The following is a 21,791-nucleotide window of genomic DNA, read 5'->3' as shown; positions in this document are numbered from 1 at the left end:
CCTCTCCGTCTCAGCCCTAGACGGACACAGCCTGGGGCCTCTCACCCACCGCTCTACACCCCTCTCCTTGACCGTCTCTGGGAACCATGTGGAGGAGATCCGGTTCTACATCCTCAAGACCCCCCAGTCCCCGCTCATCCTGGGACGACCGTGGCTCGAGCTCCACATTCCCCATGTCAGCTATGGTGAGGGACGTATCCTGAGCTGGAGTACCGCATGTTACGCCCGGTGCCTCCGTGCCGCCCATACCCCCTCATCGCCTCTGCGACCGCCTCCGGCTCCCCCTGACCTCTCCTCCATCCCAGAGGTCTACCACGACCTCGGAGAGGCCTTCAGCAAGGAGCGTGCTCGCACCCTGCCCCCTCACCGGCCCTACGACTGTGCCGTCGAGCTCCGCCCTGGCAACAAACTTCCAGTCAGTCGCCTCTACAACCTTGCCCCCCCGGAGAAGGCAGCCATGGACACCTACATCTCCGACTGTCTGGCTGAGGGGCTCATCCGTCCATCACACTCCCCGGTGGCAGCGGGGTTTTTCTTCGTTAAGAAGAAGGATGGAACCCTCAGGCCATGCATTGACTACCGTGAGCTCAATGCCATCACCGTCCGGAACACCTATCCTCTCCCCCTCATGAGCTCCAACTTTGAGCCCCTCCTTGGGGCCACCATCTTCACTAAGCTGGACCTCCGGAACGCCTACCATCTGGTCCGGATTCGTGAGGGTGACGAGTGGAAGACGGCGTTCAAGACCCCCCGTGGCCACTATGAGTATCTCGTCATGCCCTTCGGTCTCACTAACGCCCCCTCTGTCTTTCAGGCCCTCATGAACGACGTCCTCAGGGACATGCTGGACATCTTTGTCGTCCTCTACTTAGATGACATCTTAGTATTCTCCAGGAACCCTGAGGAGCACATCCAACATGTCCGCCTAGTCCTCCAGCGCCTACTGGAGAATCGCCTTTTTATTAAGGCTGAGAAATGCTCCTTCCACACTCACTCTGTGGAGTTCCTGGGTCTCATCGTGGAGGGTGGGTTGACTCGCCCTGACCCCAAGAAGACTCAGGCCGTCGTCGAGTGGGGCCAACCTACCACCCGGAAACAGCTGCAGTCCTTCCTCGGCTTTGCCAACTTTTACCGGCGATTCATCCGGGACTTCAGCCGGGTAGCCGCCCCCCTCACTGCCCTCACCTCCCCCCTGCGCCAGTTCACATGGACACCTGCAGCCAGCGCGGCCTTCAGTGAACTGAAGAGGCTCTTCACCTCGGCGCCGGTCCTGATAAACCCAGACCCCTCTAGGCCCTTCATTGTGGAGGTGGACGCCTCAGACACAGGCGTCGGTGGTGTGCTCTCTCAACAGTCGGAGGACCAGACCGTGCACCCCTGCGCCTTCTACTCCCGCCGTTATACCTCCGCCGAGGCCAACTATGACATCGGGAACCGCGAGCTGCTGGCGGTGGTGGAGGCGTTCCACGAGTGGCGGCACTGGCTGGAGGGCGCAGAGCACCCCTTCACCGTCTGGTCGGACCATAAGAACCTGACCTACATCAAGTCAGCCAGGCGGTTGAACTCCCGTCAGGCACGCTGGGCCCTGTTCCTCGGGCGGTTCAACTTCCTCCTCACGTTCCGTCCGGGCTCCCTGAACGCCAAGGCGGACTCCCTCTCTCGACTCCATGCTGCAGAGGAGGAACCCACCACTCCTGACACCATCGTTCCATCCTCCCGGGTCGTTGGAGTGGTCACCCTGGAGATCGAGGCGGTGGTCAGAGCTGCACAGCGCACCCAGCCAGATCCCCGACCGGGGTCCCCCGGCCGTCTCTTCGTCCCGGACGCCGTCAGGACCAAGGTGATGCAGTGGGGCCACGCCAGCCGCTTCGCCTGCCATCCTGGGGCCCTACGCACACTGTCCTTCCTGCGCCGGCGGTTCTGGTGGTCCACCATGGCCGCGAACGTCAGGGAGTTCGTCTCGGCCTGCCCTACCTGCGCTCGCAGCAAGGCATCCCACCGGCCGCCTTCAGGACTGCTGCGGCCTCTACCCGTGCCCGGTCGACCGTGGTCCCACCTCGCCATGGACTTCGTGACCGGCCTTCCCCAGTCTCTAGGCAACACGGTCATCCTTACCATCGTGGACCGCTTCTCCAAGTCCGTGCGGTTGGTAGCTCTGGCAAAGCTACCGACCTCGGCGGAGACGGCAGAGCTACTCACCACCCACGTCTTCCGCCTTTACGGGCTTCCCCAGGATGTGGTTTCCGACCGTGGCCCCCAGTTCACATCCAAGGTGTGGCAGGCCTTCTGTTCTGGGATTGGGGCCACGACCAGCCTCTCCTCCGGCTACCATCCCCAGACCAATGGGCAGGCGGAGAGAGCCAACCAGAGCCTGGAGTCGGCACTCCGCTGCATGTCCTCCCTCCATCCATCCTCCTGGAGCAAGGACCTACCCTGGGTGGAGTACTCTCTGAACGCCATGGTAAATGAAGCCACCGGCCGGTCCCCCTTCGAGTGCTCCTTGGGGTACCAGCCACCCCTGCTTTCTACCCAGGAGGGCGAAGCGTCGGTACCATCGGTCCAGGCACACCTCCTTCGCTGTCGTCGGGTCTGGACCTCCGTACGCTCGGCCTTGCTTCGGGCCACCGCCCGAACTACCCGAAGCGCCAACCGTCGTCGCACTCCAGCTCCGGTGTACCAGGTGGGCCAGAGGGTCTGGCTCTCCACGGCGGATCTCCCCCTCAATGTCCCCTCCCGGAAGTTGGCGTCGAGATACATCGGCCCCTACGCCATCGACCGGGTCATCAACCCCGCTGCCATCCGGCTGGTCCTCCCTCACTCCCTCCGTCGGATCCACCCGGTGTTCCACGTCTCCCGGGTTAAGCCCCATGTCGCCAGCGACCTGATGCCACCAGCCCCTGCACCGCCCCCTCCTCAGTTGGTGGATGGCCACCCCCAGTGGGCGGTAAGGAAGATCCTCAGGGTTCGTCGCTGTGGCCGGGGTTTCCAGTACCTGGTGGACTGGGAAGGATATGGCCCAGAGGAACGGAGCTGGATTCCCCGGTCCCAGATCATGTCCCCAGTCCTCCTCAGGGACTTCTATCGGGCCCACCCGGAGGCTCCGGGCCGGTCGCCAGGAGGCTCCCCCTCGGGGGGGGGTCCTGTTACGGCTGGGCCTTCACATACGCCCTCCCCCGCCCCCACAGCTCGAGCACCCGCCCCCACAACTCGAGCACAGCGTGCTCTCCGCCGCAGGTGAAGCTCGTTCCCGGTGATTGGAGGGTTATCCAGCCACAGCCAAACCAACACACCTGTCTCCACTCCCAATCAACCCTCTGGCTACATCTACCCTGGACTCCCTTCATTCATCGTCAGTTCTTCCCTAAGAATGACCTGGCAAGTATCCTCTGTGACTAGTCGTGAACTTTGCTCTCGTGCCTAACTTTGTGATTCGTTTATATCTTATGTACTGGCCTACCGTGGAGACTTACCCTGTTTTTCTGTTCCTCCACAGCCCACGCCAACCACTACCGCCAGCCCGCCAGGTTGAAACCCCCGGACTCATCCTTTCAGTTTTTCCACTGTAAATAAATACCCTACGGGGCTTCACAGTATTCTGCCTCCGTTGTCGTGTCCTTGAGCCCCCTCGCCACCGTGGCTTAACAGTAGCACCTAACCCTAACCCTAACCCTAGTTTTCCCACATGTACCGTATTCCCACATGTACCGTAACATATATACTGTAGATATGCCATTTAGATGATGCTTTTCTCCAAAGCGACTTACATTGCTGTGAGTGCATACATTTTTCTGTTTATATGGTCCCAGCGGGAATCTCAGCCAACCTAAGCGTTGTTAGTGTGCATGCTCTACCATTTGAGCCACAGAGGACACCAGAGGTATATCTACAGAACACAACAGAACAGAACAGGGGCTCTTTGTCCGGAGTCTGCTGAGAGGCCTGCTGGTCCATAACCCTGGGCTGTATTGTCCTCCTGAATAGGCCAGAATAAATGACTGACTGACTGACCTATATTAATCTGTGTGACATGGAACTCAAGAAAGATGTGAACACTCTGCCTCGACATTTACAATTTGCTTCCACATACTTCCTCACCCTTCAAAACATATTATTTCCTTATTTGGGATGTGCTCTGTCATATCCTCTGAAACAAACTGTTGGAACAATTGACTTCCTCCATTGACCACCAGCTCAGACTGACCTGACACACACACACACACACACACACACACACACACACACACACACACACATGCACTCACTCACTCTCTCACACACACACACGCACACACACGAGACACACACACACACACACACACACACACACACACACACACACACACACACACACACACACACACACACTTCCTAAGGTACTGTTATACCATTAGCTCCTGGTGTGATAATTTCCAAGATGGTATCTCCAGGCTCAAAAACAGGATGTGAGGGCTACGTCTCTATAGTTAACTGTGGTTTCCTCTAACGCCTCTTCTCTCCTTTATCTGCGCCTATATGAAAAGACAGGCTAGTAGATTATAGGGTAACTTTGTCCCTGAAATAATCGGAGTTTATTGACATGCCAGATGCCTAGTGGACATTTGCTTCCACAAGTCAGTGCAGATGAAGGGATATGGACATGCACCTAAGATCTGGAGGTCTGCACAACATTTTAATTTGATATTTACCTGCATAGGCCTAGTGCAATAGTATTTCCCAAATACATTTCAAATGTCCTAATGTCTTAAAGAAGATAAATGTCACGATTTGAACAATGATTAGGCCTAAATACATGGCTGATGCAGTTTTGCGTTCACGCGCTTGCAGGTCTGCAACTGATTCATGGGCTCCTTGATAAAAAAAAAAAAGAAGAAAGAAAAAAAGAGGTACCTATACGAGAATAGCCCGCCCACAGACGAATCTGATTGGCTTTGGCTTGTCAGTGAGCCCCTCCATTGGTTGACACGGCTGTCATTCACCCAGCCGTAGCCCGATTTCGAGCCAGACCGTCTTCCAGCGGACAGACAAGTGATGAGCGATAAGTGGATATAACGAATACTAGAAAACAGAGACTGCGAGATTTTTTTTACTACAAAGGAGTGACGCCCCTGGAATGGTAAATTGCATTTAGCTACAGAGTTAAATAGTTGACAGTTTATTCAGTGCAGTCGCACCAATGTGCATCCTTTCAAAGCAATGATGAGCCGCCAGTTATAGTTGTTTGTCTATATGTGTTTTGTGTTTCTGTGTGTGTCCGCAGACTTTATTATTTTGATCGTTCGTACTATTAACACTATTTTCCCAAGTGTCATGCTTTGACTAAGACTTTACTGTAGCCTAAATGACAAACGCACCGGTACCAAAACAACTATGGAGATCTTTTCTTTTCATCATTCTCCATGTATTCGGTAGCCTAAATGATTGACAAATATTCTGTTTGTGGTGTCTATAGATAGCAGCGTAACTTTCAAGCACGCTCCACCGGGTGGAGGTTTTTATTTATGTATTTATTTTGTACAGTAGATCGGTGGAATATCGTGACGTTAGAATTATAAGGTTCTATCTCAATTTTTGTCAAAATTGAGTTTTTTTTACATAATCTGATCCATTAGGTGTTTATTAATGCCTGTGTGGTGTTATTTTTAAAATGTTGATTTGGGGGGGGGTTAGTAATTAATAAAATACAAAGGTTCCATCTCATAAAACATAATGGAATGTAAAAACTTTGACGCTCAATATCTCTGAACTGCCCTAAACGGAGATAGAACCTTATCATTCTAAGCTCACGATATGTTGCCAGAAATCGACGGATGCAGTTATAGATTTACTTTTTAAATGTGTTTTCTGATTGCATTCGATGCGGATTTTAGTGCGTCTCTGCTCGAGTAGCATACTTAATTAATTCTGCTTTTTGAGCTGTCAGTCACAGACGTTTACGCGTTATGCACGAAGACCAAATCTATACGGCTGGTCGCAGCTGTGTGTGAGAGGGAAGGGGGTCTCTCTGGCCGGCCCGATTCTAATTAGGTGACCTCCGCGGTCTGAGGGTCCTTTGTCCACAGAGCATGCCCAAGTATGGCCCCCCGCAACCACAATTTTTTACCTTTCAATTGTGTGGGAATAAATATCTGACCCAGTGTCAGTGGTGTGGGGCGACCTCTACCTTCTCCACATTTTACTCGCACAATTTACTTCTTACTGTCTACTGTACTTCTGGGAAAGCCATGTGCACTGGTTGAATAATTAATATGAATGGTGACACAGACTGAAACCCTTATGGAAGATTTATATAACCATTAATGTGTATGAATATGTATGAGAGAATGACCATCCTGGATGCCATTATTCATCTCTCCTGTCTTTGGTCTTCCTGGATGAAGGTGGATCAGGGCAGAGAAATAATGTACTCCAGGCCTGAGGCTGAGGGCACCACACATTGTAGGACCTTTTTAAAATAACAGTGTTCCTCGTTGACCCTGTCCTATGTAGTGTCAGCTGTGTACCACTGTAGCATGTTTAGATGGGGGGGGGGGGTTCAATTAAAAGGGCACATTATTATTATATTATATATAATATTTTGTGTTCTTATTATTGTATTATTTATTATCAGGGTTATTACAGCTCCGGATGTGGTGTCTGCAATTTGGAACTGTATAGCTGCAAATCCATCATATTAACACTGCTGCACTATGAAGCAGACTATCTCTGATGTGAAAACACACACACATACTCATTCATTTCAGCTGTGTTTATATTTGAGATGCTTGTCAGCCCTTAAAGCCCAACATATACAGTTTGTTTTAGTGCACGTACACTGATATCAGAAAGCAAAAGATTCCACTGTGACTCAGTTGTACCAGCCAGGTCTTGGTCAGACACACACTGCTCACACACCTACTGGCTGGATCAGCCTGAGCCTGGGGGGGATGTAGGCGTCTCGGGGATAAAGGCTGTGATTTATTGAGCAGGTCGTCCACAGGGCAGGGTTAATGGATTAACCTCACTACGGGTGTCCTGTAGAATCACTGTGGAACTAACAGAACCCAGTGACTTAACTAATGCCTATAGGGCAGGATTCACTCTGGGAATTAATATCATACCTCATGGTTATAGACAATAACCCGGTTATAATAATAGCCCGGGTGAGCCCCTCAACCAGGTCTCGGGGTGGTAAAAGGGTAGCCCCTCGGCCCCGAGCCTGGTGGAGTGGAGAGGAAACAACAACCCATACGCCGAAGAAGAATAAACAATAAAGTGGATAAGTTACCACAGTTAGGCAATGTAAAGCTCTTTTTAGATGGAGTCCATTTTTAGACCATGTAAACATTTTTTTTTAAATGTGGATTTGTAACTGAAACAGTTTCAGTTGGTATCCTAAGCCCTCTTTGATTGGGTCTGAGTATTAAAACTGTTGTTACAGGCATTCAGCTGAACGAACTGGGAAAGATGATTAGTTCCAGTGCAGTGTGTAGTTTTATCACTAGGTGGCAGTGTCTTCACATCAACCCCAATGGGAACTGATCTTGTATGACCCAAATGATCTAAGAGGCATGGTAACTTCCTATAACAATACTGCAATTAACGTTATCTCAGAGTAGAACACGTTGAGCAACTTTTACGAGGGCCTTGAGCTTGGCCAGATTAATTGCTCTTTGGTTCACCTGATACAAGACCAGACAGGTAGGACAACTGTTAGCTACAGACACTGTAACCTCTAACACAAAAACCTAGTTGCTAATTGTCTTGCTGTATGATGAAGCGCCAGCCAATGAGTTTGGAGACATTTGCTTGTACTTGGGCTGACACGAAGTTTCTGCACACTTCAGAATTAATCAGTTACATCATCAATAAAGACAAGTTGGCCAGTTCTGGTGGAAACTAAACATGCCCAAACCATAACACCCCCTCTCTACCATGTTTCACAGATTACAGTAGAAGTAAAGCCAGTGACAGTGCTAGAGGAAGGAAGAAAAGTTTTAGTTTTTTTGTTTTGTTGTTGTTATATATTAGATGTTATATTAATTAATTATAAATATTAATTATATATTAATATTGGGGATTCCTTTTTTCTACACACTTTACTTTTACCATCACTCTGGTAAATGTCAATCTTTCTAATCTGTTCACAATACTTTTTTTTCCACTTTTAGGTACTTTTTAGCCGACCATAACCTGGCCATCCTGTTTTTTTGACTGACTAGTGGTTTGTACCTTGCAGGGTAGCCTCTGTGGTTCTGCTGGTGAAGTCTTCTGCAGATGTTAGTCTGACTCTGCCTACCTCCTGGAGAATGTTCCTGACGCAGATGTTAGTCTGACTCTGCCTGCCTCCTGGAGAATGTTCCTGATGCGTGGGACAGTTGTTTAGGGGGGGGGGGTTCTTAATCATGGTGAACATTCTTCGGTCATCCAATATAGAAGTCCGTCTACCAGGCGGTTTGCGATTTCTGCTGACCAGTGCTTTCTTTGCTTTTAATTATGTTCCAAATTGTTAATTTTGGAGGATTTTGAGGTTTGGGCTATGTTTATGAAATGTCGGCCTCATAATATGTTTGACTATTCATTATGTATGGATAGTCCTCCTATTTCAGGGTACCCAAAAGTGAGACAGTTGAGAACAAAAGTGTTTCTGGTCAGTGTTCCGTCACATCATTTGTGCAGTCATAAGATTAAGCTGGTAGTACTTTTCCACTGTTACTGGCCATATATCTTCATTATTTAGCTGATATTCATCTGCTGGTGTTTGACCCTCTCATCCCCTCTGTCCTTCCCTTCCTCTCCTCCCTCACCCATCCATCTCTTCTTGGCACTCTGCCTCTCTCAGAGGAACAGAATGTTTGACAGGAAACATCTTTCTCATGTGTTAATAATAAATCAGTTTAGTTAGGTTTGAATGTATTCCAATCTTGCTTACAGTAGCAATTCACAGTTAGTTGAAAACACAGAAAGAGAGAAACAGTGATCCCAGCACAGTGCACAGTTAGGAATTGGCATGGTCTTTGGCATGTCCAAACATTAACACCAGTTTCTCTTTTGTATTTGATAACATTTTATTTCATGTCACTACATGGCTGTTATTGACTAATGAATCAAGATAACATATCTGAAATCTCCCATGGCTCCAATACAGGTCTGTGCAGGAGAGCTGTGTGTGTGTGTGTGTGTGTGTGTGTGTGTGTGTGTGTGTGTGTGTGTGTGTGTGTGCGTGCGTGCGCGTGCGTGAGCATGTGCGTGCATACGTTTCCTGTATGCCCATATCCAGAGGCCTTCCCTGTCACATGATTTACAATAAACTCCAGAGTTTCCGTGAAACTTATCTCTACACTACCCCTCCCCTTTGTGTTCAGCGCCCTCTCACTTTACTGCTGTGGCTTTTCAAAGCTTCTCAAAGCCTGTTTAACTTTCACTTGCACAGCACTTAACGCTTTATTAAATCAAATACCATCTATCCTCTACCATCATATGGATACAGAGAGTGCATAGGCTGTAGTTATTCACTACAGTTACTAGTACTGTAACTACATTGGGATGTATGCTCCCTTAAACCAGGATTTCCCATATAGATTGAAAAACACAGTACTTAGAACAATAGAACAATAGAAACATTACACAAAGAATTGCCAAGTTGGCAGCAGAGATGTTTGTGGTGAGATTTGTATTGGCTTTTCGGGTGTATCGTATTCCTGTAGTTGATGGAATAAGATACACCCGAAAAGCAAATACAAATCTCACCATAAACATCTCTGCTGCCAACTACTTGGCAATTCTTAATGTTTGTATTGTTCTATAAACAGTACTCGAGTTGAGGGGGGATGAGGGGGGATGGCATCCCCCTTGAAATAAAAACAGTCAAAATCATCCCCCTTCTAAAACTGCCGTCCCCCCTTTCCATCCCTTATGTCATTTTATCAATGAATGTGGTATTACTGCTATTTCAACTTTTAGTTTTGCGCATATTGAGTAAAATACTGTGGGCAAGGTGGCACGCATACATGCAATGACATTTTTACCAAGTCACTGACACTGAAGTCACTGATTCTGTGGGGATGCTAAAATTGTCCCCATATGATAAAATCCACCATCCCCCCTGGTTTTCTTTTACAATTTGAGTACTGGCTATAAGTACTGTGTTTTTCAAATGCTCTGTTATGAGTGACCTCTCATATCCTAGTGTATCAGGGACTTGGGTGAATCTATCAATGGCTCTGATATGAAGACAATGTATAGTAGATAGGTCACAAAGACAGACAAATCAGTAATATCAGTTGGATTTTTATTGTAAAATAGCATGGTAGAAAAATACAAAAGTTGGTATGAAAAGCAAACATAAATCGATATAAAATGAAGTCACACCATGGCAGCCATCTTTGACTTAACACACAACCAGATTCACTATTTCAATAGTGCCTTTGTTCCTGGCCTGTTAATGATCAAACTGACTGAGACAGAGTCAGAGTCTTGTCTACGCAACCTGACACCATCAAGCTCAATCTCCCACAAGAGGAGATAAAACGAATCGGTTTATCTTTATCTCCTTAAAACTTGATAACTATTCAAGTTGGTCTACAGGGAAGGGTTAACACTAGAATGCAAAGTGCCTACTACTCTCAGAGAGAGTCAAATGCTATAGTACATCAATCTCTATTGTAGGCCAGGAGAACAGGAGTTGTCCTCTCTCTACTCCACATTGCAGTAGTGTTGTCTGTCTGTCTGTCTGTCGGTCCACCCTGAGCCAGGGTTAGGGTCCCGGCGTTGCGTCCCCTCACTCCCTCACATGCTGTAGTGGTGAAGTTTTCCTCTGGCTGGCTGTTACGTCTCGTGGTTTCGGGGTCTCAGCGGGTTGTGTCCCCCTTTCCCCCAGATTTTCCTGAGTCGTGGCTGCTGGGCCTTCTTCCTCCTCCTCCCCAGACACAGCTTCACATTGCGTCCCTCCTCAGTAGCCCTGAGAATAAAAGGCAGGCCTGGTTATACAACGGGTCGATGAAAACACGTATCGTCGTGATTGGCCGAGAGGCATTCGAAGCGGTGATTTAATCACGACAATGTCACAGTTAAATCATTCATCACCTATTATGATATTCCTACGCCACAGTAGATTTGTCTATCAGGTTCCCATGACAACAGGGTGGGATAGTGGTGGTCTAGTGGATAGTGAGTTGGACTTGTGATCGGAAGGTTGTGAGTTCAAATCCCGCCTGAAACCACACCACTACTAGTGTGCCCTTGAGTAAGGCACTTAGCCCTCAGTTACTCCAGGGGGAATGTCCCTGTCATTCGTAATTGTAAGTCGCTTTGGATTAAAAGCGTCTGCTAAATGGCAAAATTAATTAATTAATTAATTAACAACATTTGTAGTTTTGGGAACTATATTTCTCAGTGCAGGGCAGAAACCACCAAGTCACAAAATAAATACTTTAAGCATTGTTTTCTTGTCGCAATGTTCAGATTTGTTGTGTAACCGTTGTATAAAAGCAAGGCTGTGATTTATCGTCAATATTGTCACTCGGTAGGAGTTTGCCAGCTCTCTGCTGCGTGTCATGACTAACTCCCCCTACCTGGAACAATATTAACAATAAATCACAACCTGTCTGGCATTATTGCTTAATTAACACAGCGTTTATCTTTGAGACACATACAGTGTGTATACTCTGAGCTTGCATAAATATCAGACTAGTATTTATGGGCTGTGTGATAGCTGATCTGTAGTGTATATGGGGGGCTGGAGTGTGTATCAGCTGTTTGTTGGTCATTGACCAATACTGGTGTAGTTTGCTCCCAGTGTGTAAACATAGCATTGTCATTGGCAGTCTTAACTGTTCTAGCTGATGTGTGTGTGTGTGTGTGTGTGTGTGTGTGTGTGTGTGTGTGTGTGTGTGCATGCGTGTGCGTGTGTGTGCGTGCGCGTGTGCGTGTGTGTGTGTTGAGGTCAGGCAGGACTGTGTTCTGTGTTCAGCTGGCTAATTGGGAGGGAAGTTGGGACTATGTGGGAATGGGAGTCAGATGATGTGTGTGCAGCCTCTGATTTAATATCAGGGGAAACGCACACACTCACATAAACATGTACTAAAAACCTCTGTGTGTGTGTGTGTGTGTGTGTGTGTGTGTGTGTGTGTGTGTGTGTGTGTGTGTGTGTGTGTGTGTGTGGGCAGCTCAGTGAGCATGTCGGTCCCTCACCTCTTCCAGCATCGAATCAGCTGTATCCCCTGAGGTCCTTCTGGACTCACACACAGAACCTCATTGTTCTTCCTCAGAACCACCCTGAAACACAGACAGACCCCACACAGACCCCACATTTAATAACACATACACTGCAGCTAAGAGAGAGAGAGAACGGAATAATACAGTCAAGTTGTTCTGCTGTTTTTGTGTGTGCATGCATGCATACAGCACACGTAGTGCATGATATACTGTATATTATCAGGTACTCACCTTATCTCATCTCTGTCACAGCTGGGGCCCTTCAGAGTGACTATGAGGTCTATCATGGATCCCCTGACCGCCTTCTTTGTCACTGGACACCGACACCTCCATGGAACAAAAGTGCTCTCCGCCTCGTCCACTGCAGACAGAAACAGGGACAGCAGGATAAGGGATACATTTCAATTCAATTCAATGAATTCTATTCAAGGCAGAATCCTAGCTCCAGAATCCTAGCTTGAAGTCTATACCTTTACTGTAACTGGAAAGTCTACTGTTGAGGGGTTTTGTCTACTCTAGACTACTGCATGTACAGACAGACAAGATAGATAGAGAGAGAGAGAAAGAGCGGTTCTTACCTTTAAGCAGTAAATAGCAGAGGCTTAAGGCAGCGAACTGACAAACAGATTGCAGGCAGAGCTTCATACTGGGACTGAGGGTTGACACAAACCTCTGGAGCCGCCAGTCCTTGCTTTATACACACAAGCTTCTCCCCTAGCTCCTCCCCTAGCACGCACAAAGCTCTGGAGTTTCCACACAGCCTGGAAATACCCTCCAAGACGCTCCCTCCCTCGACATGAAAGTCCAAGAGGATGCAGGAAGGCCAGTGTTTATGGCAGTCAAGGACCCTTGTATTCAAGGACAGTCAAAAGATTTCACTTTCACATTCTGAGGATACTGCTCTGTAGCCTGCATAAAGACAAAGACATTGTCCTCTCTCATCTCTCTAATCAACAGCTTTCTGTGTCTGTTCATAGACCCTCTGTGTATATAATGTAAATGAAGTGTGCATTTTAATGCATTGTAACATGAAACACTTGATAATGGAATATGTCTACATCATTGCACAGAAATGCAGTTCAGAGATTATCGGTACGTTTGATAACTCTGATTTGGACAATGTAGTTAGTGGTTGTGGTTGTATATCAGTGGTTGTGGTTGTGGTTGTATATCAGTGGTTGTCTGTCCACAGTGACTGGGTCCATCTGATGTCTCTTTCTTCTGTGTGTCCCCACTGTCACTCCAGGCTTTGGCCCTGGTACTGCAGTGGCAAGTCATGTCATGCACTGCTCTCCTGTTGCTCATCTGGCCTCGTTCCAACCAGGACATGTGATTTATCCCAATAGCTTGTGGGATGAATTTTCTCAGGAAAATTCGGGTATTTTCAAGGGAAATTGCCCAACTTTGATGAACAAATGTGAAAGCTAAGGAATGATGGACTGGAAGTTAGACCATTCCTCTTGAAAACAGAAAGAGAAATAAATGTTTCCAGATTTTCCACTAGCATCATCACACACTTTAACATTGATTGATACAGTAGAAAGTCTAGCTGTCATTCAAAAGCAATAGGATATCATATTATCTAATTCTTAAATGAGAGTTGTGAATACTGTCAACTGTTCTATAGAGCAGTAGGCATAGGCTCCAGTTCTCTCAAGACGGCACGATTAAAGGAAAGTGTTTGAAAACACCTGGAAAGGTGTGCAAATATTCTTCTGGATATGCTGCACAATGGTTTATGCTGCATTACAATGCATGTAGGTATTAATCGCATGGAAGATAATGAAAAAGTAAATTACCTATAATACAGCAGAAAACATTGTAAAGCATATCCATTAAAATCATTAGAACACCTTCTCAGGTCTTTCCCAACATGCCCCGAAATGGTTGCAGCTAGTTGCAAATATGTAACCAAATAAGAAACGAGCTACAGAGAGTCGTGAGAACAGCACAGAAGATCACCGGCGCCCCCTCCCCCTCTCTGGAGGAGCTGTACAAAACACGCTGTCTCAGGAGGGCCTCCAAGATCTCCAAGGACCCGACCCACCCTGGGCACGAACACTTTGTCAAGCTGCCCTCGAACAGGAGGTACAGGACCCCGGCCGCTAAGACAAACAGACTGAAGAACAGCTTCTACCACAGGGCCGTCAAGGCCCTGAACACAGCAAAGGCCTAAGTTCTGGGCCCAGGACAGTCCGGACGGATTGTATGGCAGCTAGTGCTGAGGCACAAACATGTACATTTTCAAGCCTGCAAACTGTGACACTTTAAAATAATGTGAAAAAATACTTTCTTGTGCAATATGACAACCCTAGTTGACTATCTGTGCAGTATAGTACAGTGGATTGTGTACATAGCCTTTATTGGTGTAAACCAGCTCCTTACCTTCTTGTGATTTTATGCATCTATGCTTTTTCTAAAATGTGTTTCTTTTTCCTTTCCTAAACACCAGGGGAGCCTCCCCTCCTAAATTTCGTTGTTTGGTACCTGTACTGTAGCAATGACAAATAAAGTCTATCTATCTATCTATCTATCTATAATTCTATCGTTTTAAAACATTTAGTTTTAACTGTGTGTAAATCGTCACTGTGAGTCATTGTGAACGTTCTCTGTCCCCTGTAGCAGTGCAGCCGCCAGGATGGGTGATGGTCAGACCTACGTGAAGTTAAGCGAGGAGAAGCTCACGCTCACCGATTGTCTTTTTCCTGACTCTAGGAACAATCAGCAAGGCAGAGCCTTGTGAGCGCAGAGCCCTTGAGGGCACATATGGGTCAAGAAGGTCCTTTAAATAGGAAGGCGCAGTGCCATTTATAGCTTTATATAGTAGCAACATCTTGAAGTCCGCTCTAACATGGACAGGGAGCCAATGAAGGGAGGCCAGTAGGGCCCACTGGTGAGATATGGTCGTATTTCTTGGACCCAGTCAAAATGCGAGCTGCAGCATTTTGGACCATTTGTAGGCCATGGAAACTATTTTTTTGCAATCCCGACAAAAGGACATTGCAATAATCTAGTCTGGATGTCACAAAAGAATGGATCAGAACCTCAGCATCTTCAAAAGAAAGGATTGATCTAATCTTCTTCCAATTCTTCTGAGGTGAAAGAATGCTATTTTTATCACCCCCTTTATGTGGGAGTCAAATGTGAGGTTCTGATCCAAAATGACACCGAGATTTTTAACCTTTTCCCTGCACTGGATGACACAATCATCCAAGGTCAAGACAAGACTATCACTCGGATGATTTAGTCTAGCTAGACCGAATTTGATCATTTCAGTCTTGTCTGAATTTAATAGCAGAAGGTTCGCTGATAACCAGCCCTTCACAGCAGCAGTGTGTGTGTGTGTTGTCACGGCCAGGCTCATGACCATGACAAAAACGGGAGACACACACACACGATCTTAGTAAGTAATGATAAGAAAATGTTTATTGTAAACTAAATGAGGCCAATAATAAGATGAGGTGTGGTAGTCAGTAAATCAGTGGTGTAATGTGAGTGTAGTGGAAAGTGGTGAGGTGAGTGTTGCATGGTGTGAAACAAGGAACAAACAAAGAATAGAAAATAATGGTGCCTAGAAGGGGGCCTCAATACTGAGGCCTGCATAGATCTTTTATGCCCTGGATCCTGGAACCAGGTGGGGCACAATCAGCTGTCCACCAGCTGACCTGCCTTTCACTGATTGGTAACCCTGTCCAGCAGGAGTACTCTCTGCAGACAGGGAAACAGATGTTTATTACAGGCCAGGACACAATATGGGGCCAGGGCCGTCACACCCCCTCCCATAGAAACAGGGTCCCAAAGGGAACACTGAAATAATATATAATCACCTGTATTCAGGACCAACCACCATTACTCCAACCTCGGCAACAGGTACCAATGAAGCCATAATTAAGAGGAGCAGGAACAGTAGAAGGGTAAAAACAGGAAATTAGTTAACACAAAAACAATTTTAACAAGGGGCCCTGGACAATGCATCTGCCACTACATTGTCCTTCCCTTTTATGTGACGTATGTCCAGAGTATATGATTGTAAAAATAATGACCAGCGAATCAGTCTCTGGTTAGGGCACTTTAAAGAATTGAGAAAGATCAACGGATTGTGATCCGTGAAGACTACCAATGGAGCGAGACCGGACATAATGTACACATCAAAATGATGGAGAGCCCAGACCAAGGCAAGGGCTTCCTTTTCAATTACTGAATAATTGAGCTGACAAGAGTTGAACTTTTTTGAAAAAAAACTAACAGGTCTGTCAATGCCAAATTCATCGGTCTGTAGAAGCACCGCCCCTGCTCCCACGTGACTGGCATCGACCTGTAACTTGAAGGGTTCATCCATAAGAGGAGCAGCCAACACTGGAGCAGCACAAAGAAGAGCTCTAACATTAACAAAGGCCTGTTGACATTCTGTACTCCAAACATACATTGCGTCACCTCTCAGGAGGTTAGTAAGTGGAGTGACTACCGTTGAAAAATTGCGACAGAAGCTGCGATAATAGCCTACTAGCCCTAAGAAACGCTGCAGCTCTTTCTTAGTGGTAGGTCTGGGGTACTGCTCTATAGCCTGCACCTTAGCCTGGACCAGAGAGACTTTACCATGACCAACCACTCGACCGAGGTACCTCACCGATGCCCTGGCAAACTCACACTTTGCCAGGTTGATCCCGGACGAGCCCCCAATTTGTCACGGCCAGGCTCATGACCATGACAAAAACGGGAGACACACACACGATCTTAGTAAGTAATGATAAGAAAATGTTTATTGTAAACTAAATGAGGCCAATAATAAGATGAGGTGTGGTAGTCAGTAAATCAGTGGTGTAATGTGAGTGTAGTGGAAAGTGGTGAGGTGAGTGTTGCATGGTGTGAAACAAGGAACAAACAAAGAATAGAAAATAATGGTGCCTAGAAGGGGGCCTCAATACTGAGGCCTGCATAGATCTTTTATGCCCTGGATCCTGGAACCAGGTGGGGCACAATCAGCTGTCCACCAGCTGACCTGCCTTTCACTGATTGGTAACCCTGTCCAGCAGGAGTACTCTCTGCAGACAGGGAAACAGATGTTTATTACAGGCCAGGACACAATATGGGGCCAGGGCCGTCACAGTGTGTGTACATGTTTTTCCCGGAGGACCTATAATAAACAGCGTTAAGTCTACCCACACTCAATAAACTCTAAGAAACCATTCCGCCACAGTCCCCAAATGTAGCTTCATTCCCCCATTGCAGATTCCATCTCTTCATTTCTGGTAAATAGGCCTGACCAATAGCTTCCTCATGTTTGTGGTGATCACCACTAAAAACGACTTACCTCCCTTTTACCTCCCAGCGAATTGGTCAGTTATTATAACCTAACTTAGTTTATCTGCCATTCTTTCCCAAAGTGGATCTTGTCAGCAAGTTTAAATTAATTTATGAAATGAGGATTACAATTTTGTATTTTTTGTCATAAAATAATGTTCCAGTCACGAAGCAGCAGTACACAGACTGAGACGTGGGCTTGCTCTGACACCTAGTGGCCACACATAGAAACAATTTACAGTAAATTGTGGGTACTTTGCAAACCTTGAGTTACTACTGTCATATGCATACAGAACGTGAATGTATCTTACTGTTGTTAGCTGTGTGTGTGTGTGTTCCTGTGTGTTTGTGTTTGTAAGTGTGACCTGGGTCTATCCTCCTCAGTGCTTTGTGCGGTGGGAGTGGAGACCTTGCGAAAGGGAGACTTCCACAGCCTGGCCATCTACCTGCTGTGAGTATTGTCATTGACTTTTCACCTTGGGCAGGTCCAGGTAAATTTTTCTTTCTTATTTCAGGGAATGGTACAAGGGAGTGGTAACATATAAAAGAAATAGAATAACAAAAATCCAGTACAAATACAAAATTCCCATAAACCATGAAGTCTAAGATCCACCTCTGCGTGGTCAAGAAATGAGGTGACTTCCACCTGCAAGCTATAAGCCTTTTGGTCGCTGTAAGGCCAGCCAGACAGATGCGTCTCTGTTTGATATTTAAATCCAGGGTTGAACTGTCATTTAGTAATAGTACTGCTGGTGAGTGTGGGATTTGTTTGGACAGGATGAGGGACAATGTATCACAGACCGTCCTCCAGAAATCAGTAACTCCAAGGCACTCCCATACCATATGTCAAAAGGTGCCAACTGTATTTTGTGTACACAGAGTACAGTAAGGTGAGGGTAATCTTGTGGGCATATTAATGGATGTTTGATTCCCTGGATAAGATACAGTATGTCCCTAACTCTGTCCATTCCTTATTTACGGCAACCTGACATAACATGGAAGCATTCCATGTATTACAGATTACCCCCAGACCCCCTTGGACATTTTAATAAGGGAAATCGTGTATCTCTCAGTTTGCAGACACAACGGCAAAAGTTGAGTAGCTGCATGTCCCTTGGGTCAGTGGGATAAAGCTATGGCACATACTGTCCACTAGAGGGACCTCCTGCAGTGAAGGTCGGTGCCATAGAGCAGTGGTTCTCAAACCTCTCCTCTCCACAAATTTGATCTGTTCCACCGCCAGCCAGCACACCTGATTCAACAAATTCAACTTGATTAGTTGAATCAGGTGTGCTGGTGGTGGAACAGATCAAATATGTGGAGCGGCTGGGCCCTGGTCCACTGTCCCACTTTATCTCTGTGACTCATGGCCAAATTCCCACAATGCCACAGGAAAGCATCTCCCTGAGGAGTAGAGAAATGTACTGTTTATAACGCACGCACACACACATACACACACACACACACATGCAGACACACGCACACACACACACACACACACACACACACACACTGTACTGTACCACTGTAGGAGGCCTATTTCAATAGAGGAAGGACAAGGTTCAGGTCAGATGTCTCTCTGTGATGGAACGGAAGGGAATTTCCTTACCAAAATGATCCAAGCATCACAGTGAATCTGACCTATTTATTGTAAACTCTGAGTGCCTTCCTATTCTCCACAGCAGCAATTCTCACTGAGGCTAATTCAAAGTCTTATCTGGTCATAATTATCTGCCCTAACAGAATCTCAGCGGCTGGTATGATGCTGTTTGAGGTGGCCTACTTTCTGGATGTTCTCCTGGTCATGTGTCTGCCGTGAGTATGATAACCCATTATCTCCACTCCTTATACTTATAGAAGAAGAAAAAAAGGCTTGTCCCTGTAGGAGAAGAACCCATCAAGGTTTCCACAGGGTTCTACATGGCACCAAAACAGTTCCACCACACATACTCCCGGGCCGATGTAAAAGTTGGATGGGGGGCGCATTATAAATAAAATTAACATTAACAACATTAACATTAACACATGGTTCTCCTACAGGGACAATCCGAAGAACCTTTTCTTTGGTATTGTTGTCCTTAAATTATAGAGCAGGCTTCTGAAATCCCCTCATCTCCTTGACTGAACACCCCCCCCCCCCCCCCCCACCCCTTAGTCGTCCTCCAGGGTGGCGTGTGTTTGTGTTGTGGCGTAAAATGGCTCATCTTGGTGGCTTCCAGAAGTTTCTCTACTACTCCATCATGTCAGTGGTCTGCTTCCTACACCCTGTGTTGGCGTGGCATGCTGTTATCCCAGGTACAATGACTCTCCCAGCCAGGTACAAGCATTATCACAATAACATTAGTATTATTACCATTACCCTAAGTAATATCATTAATAACACTATCATACCTGACAGTTACTCAGCTACAAAGTGCAATAAACACACACCATGTTGTGCTTGTTCTGGATGCTGGGAATACAAGCCCCACAGATTGACTTACTGTATGTACAAACATCACTAGGTACATAAGAATATCTACATGGGGAAAGGCAGTGGGAGTGGGAGTTGCTACGGGCAACTGCATGCACCTCTAAAAGGTAGGTATTGAGGTTAGTCCTAAGAGTAGTAACTGTCTCTGACCCTCTAACAAAGGCAGACAGGCTATTCCACAGATGTGGCGCTCGATAAGAAAACGCTCTATCTCCAGCTGTTTTCTTTCTAGTGTGGGGGATGACAAGCAATCCTGCATCTTTAGATCTGAGGGTGCGAGTGGATTGGTAGGAGTTGATCAGATCAGCTAAACACTCAGATGAGAGCACAAAGAGGTATTTGAACTAAGTGTACTGTTCCAGTCTCTGATGGTTTCACTGTGATTCCAGGGACCATGCTACTGGTGACGGCCTTTTTCAACTTCATCCTGAGCAAAAAGGAAAAGACAGAGCCCCCCAAAAGGCCCCAGGACAACTACAGAGACCCCGCGCCAACGCCCATGTGTATAACTGAGAGCGGAGGCACAGAGCACGCCTTCTCTTTACTCCACATAATGCCAGGGAAGAGGGGGCCAGGGCTGGTCTTCGTAGCCAGGGACAGTGGCCTTGCACCGGGGGAGAGAGGAGAGAGCACTCAGGCCATGCTGGAGATGGAGCAGCAGACAGGGGGATCGGCAGAGAGAGAGAGGGAGAGGAGGAAGGGGAAAGAGAAAAGACAAGTGTGTTTTAGAATCAGCAAGGCTCCGGACGAGACAGAGATGGAGGAGATGGAGGAGTACGGTGAGCCAGAGCCAGAGACCTCTTCAGACACAGCACCCATGATCACTGTCTGACTGTCCCTCAGACACAGCACCCATGGTCACAAGATACAGTCTTCTTGTGTGTGACGCGGTACTTCATCTTTCAGTCCAGAGTTTCATGCACTATCGGACCCACAGAGCCAGCCAATCAGCTCCAGCCCCTGTCTGTGGAGGCAGGGCAGAACAGAGAGACAGTATGCACTGCTTCTGAAACTCCCACAGGAAGTCTGGCCATCAAGCCAGGGGAGAATGAGCTTCCATCCAGAGTCGTTGCTCATGTGGTGGCGGGCCAAAAAACTCGTTTTTTTTAGGAAATATTTGGATGATTTCTATTTTGATAACCATTATCATAGGTTTGATTTGATATATTATTCTTATATGATTTAGATGTATATATTGGTATATCATCATAACAACTGTTTATCTGAGCACAGTGTGTGTTCATATTGTTTTGCACTTGTTTGATCTGTAGACAAATAAAACACATTTTACCATTACAGGTATTTGTTTTATTTGTTTTATTGCCTGGCATTAGTGTTGGTGACATTAGTGTTGGTGAAGCTTAACTGTGAAATATATACTTCTGTATCTGTCATCGTGCTTTTCTCTGCTTCTACTGTCTCCAAAGTGTCTTCATCTGTCGTAGACCTCAGGTCTTTCTTTACATATCATTAGCCTCATAACATAATTGCCTAAGTCATCCTTCACTTGTGGTCAGCCGAGCCATCTTTGTAGATAGTGTCAAAAATGCCTATGTCAAAGAGATGACTTGGGCAGATAGTGATTTTGGAATGTAAACAAGCATTCGGATGGCATAGGCAATAATGCACAGTGAATCAGCAGTGTTAGGAGAGTAGAGTTAGGCAGATATCTCAATTTGGTCAAAATATGACAGGGCAGACTGAAGAGGGCAACCATATTGAGATATTGGACAATCCAATCCACTTATAGCTTTATACATTATTCATGTAGGAAACAATTACTTTCAGTGTTTTTGGAGCATCAGAAAATGGTTTATATCCCCAT

The 21,791-nt window shown here is 46.6% G+C and overlaps 2 protein-coding genes across 2 annotated transcripts; one reads left to right on the top strand and one right to left on the bottom strand.

Moving 5' to 3' along the window:
• Nucleotides 1-10,259: 10,259 nt before the first annotated feature.
• LOC308165658 (uncharacterized protein) lies at nt 10,260-12,848 on the bottom strand. Its single transcript, XM_080539808.1, has 4 exons — nt 12,771-12,848; nt 12,424-12,553; nt 12,169-12,252; nt 10,260-10,936 (listed from the first exon to the last, which is right to left on the bottom strand). The coding sequence occupies exons 1-4, from the start codon at nt 12,835-12,837 to the stop codon at nt 10,804-10,806; spliced, it is 414 nt and encodes a 137-aa protein (XP_080395934.1). The 5' UTR covers nt 12,838-12,848; the 3' UTR covers nt 10,260-10,803.
• A 387-nt stretch (nt 12,849-13,235) lies between these two features.
• LOC308153437 (transmembrane protein 72-like) lies at nt 13,236-20,798 on the top strand (the record flags this gene model as incomplete). The annotated part of the gene is made up of 6 exons (XM_080526589.1): nt 13,236-13,284; nt 13,439-13,450; nt 17,878-17,944; nt 19,237-19,308; nt 19,649-19,788; nt 20,356-20,798. The coding sequence occupies 6 exons, from the start codon at nt 13,236-13,238 to the stop codon at nt 20,796-20,798; spliced, it is 783 nt and encodes a 260-aa protein (XP_080382715.1).
• Nucleotides 20,799-21,791: the final 993 nt, after the last annotated feature.

Source organism: Nansenia antarctica (genome assembly GCF_963989245.1).
Source record: "Nansenia antarctica genome assembly, chromosome: 1".
In the NCBI taxonomy this organism is placed as follows: domain Eukaryota; kingdom Metazoa; phylum Chordata; class Actinopteri; order Argentiniformes; family Microstomatidae; genus Nansenia; species Nansenia antarctica.
The sequence above is the reverse complement of the archived record's forward strand: the minus strand, read 5'-3'. Positions and strand labels throughout refer to the sequence as shown.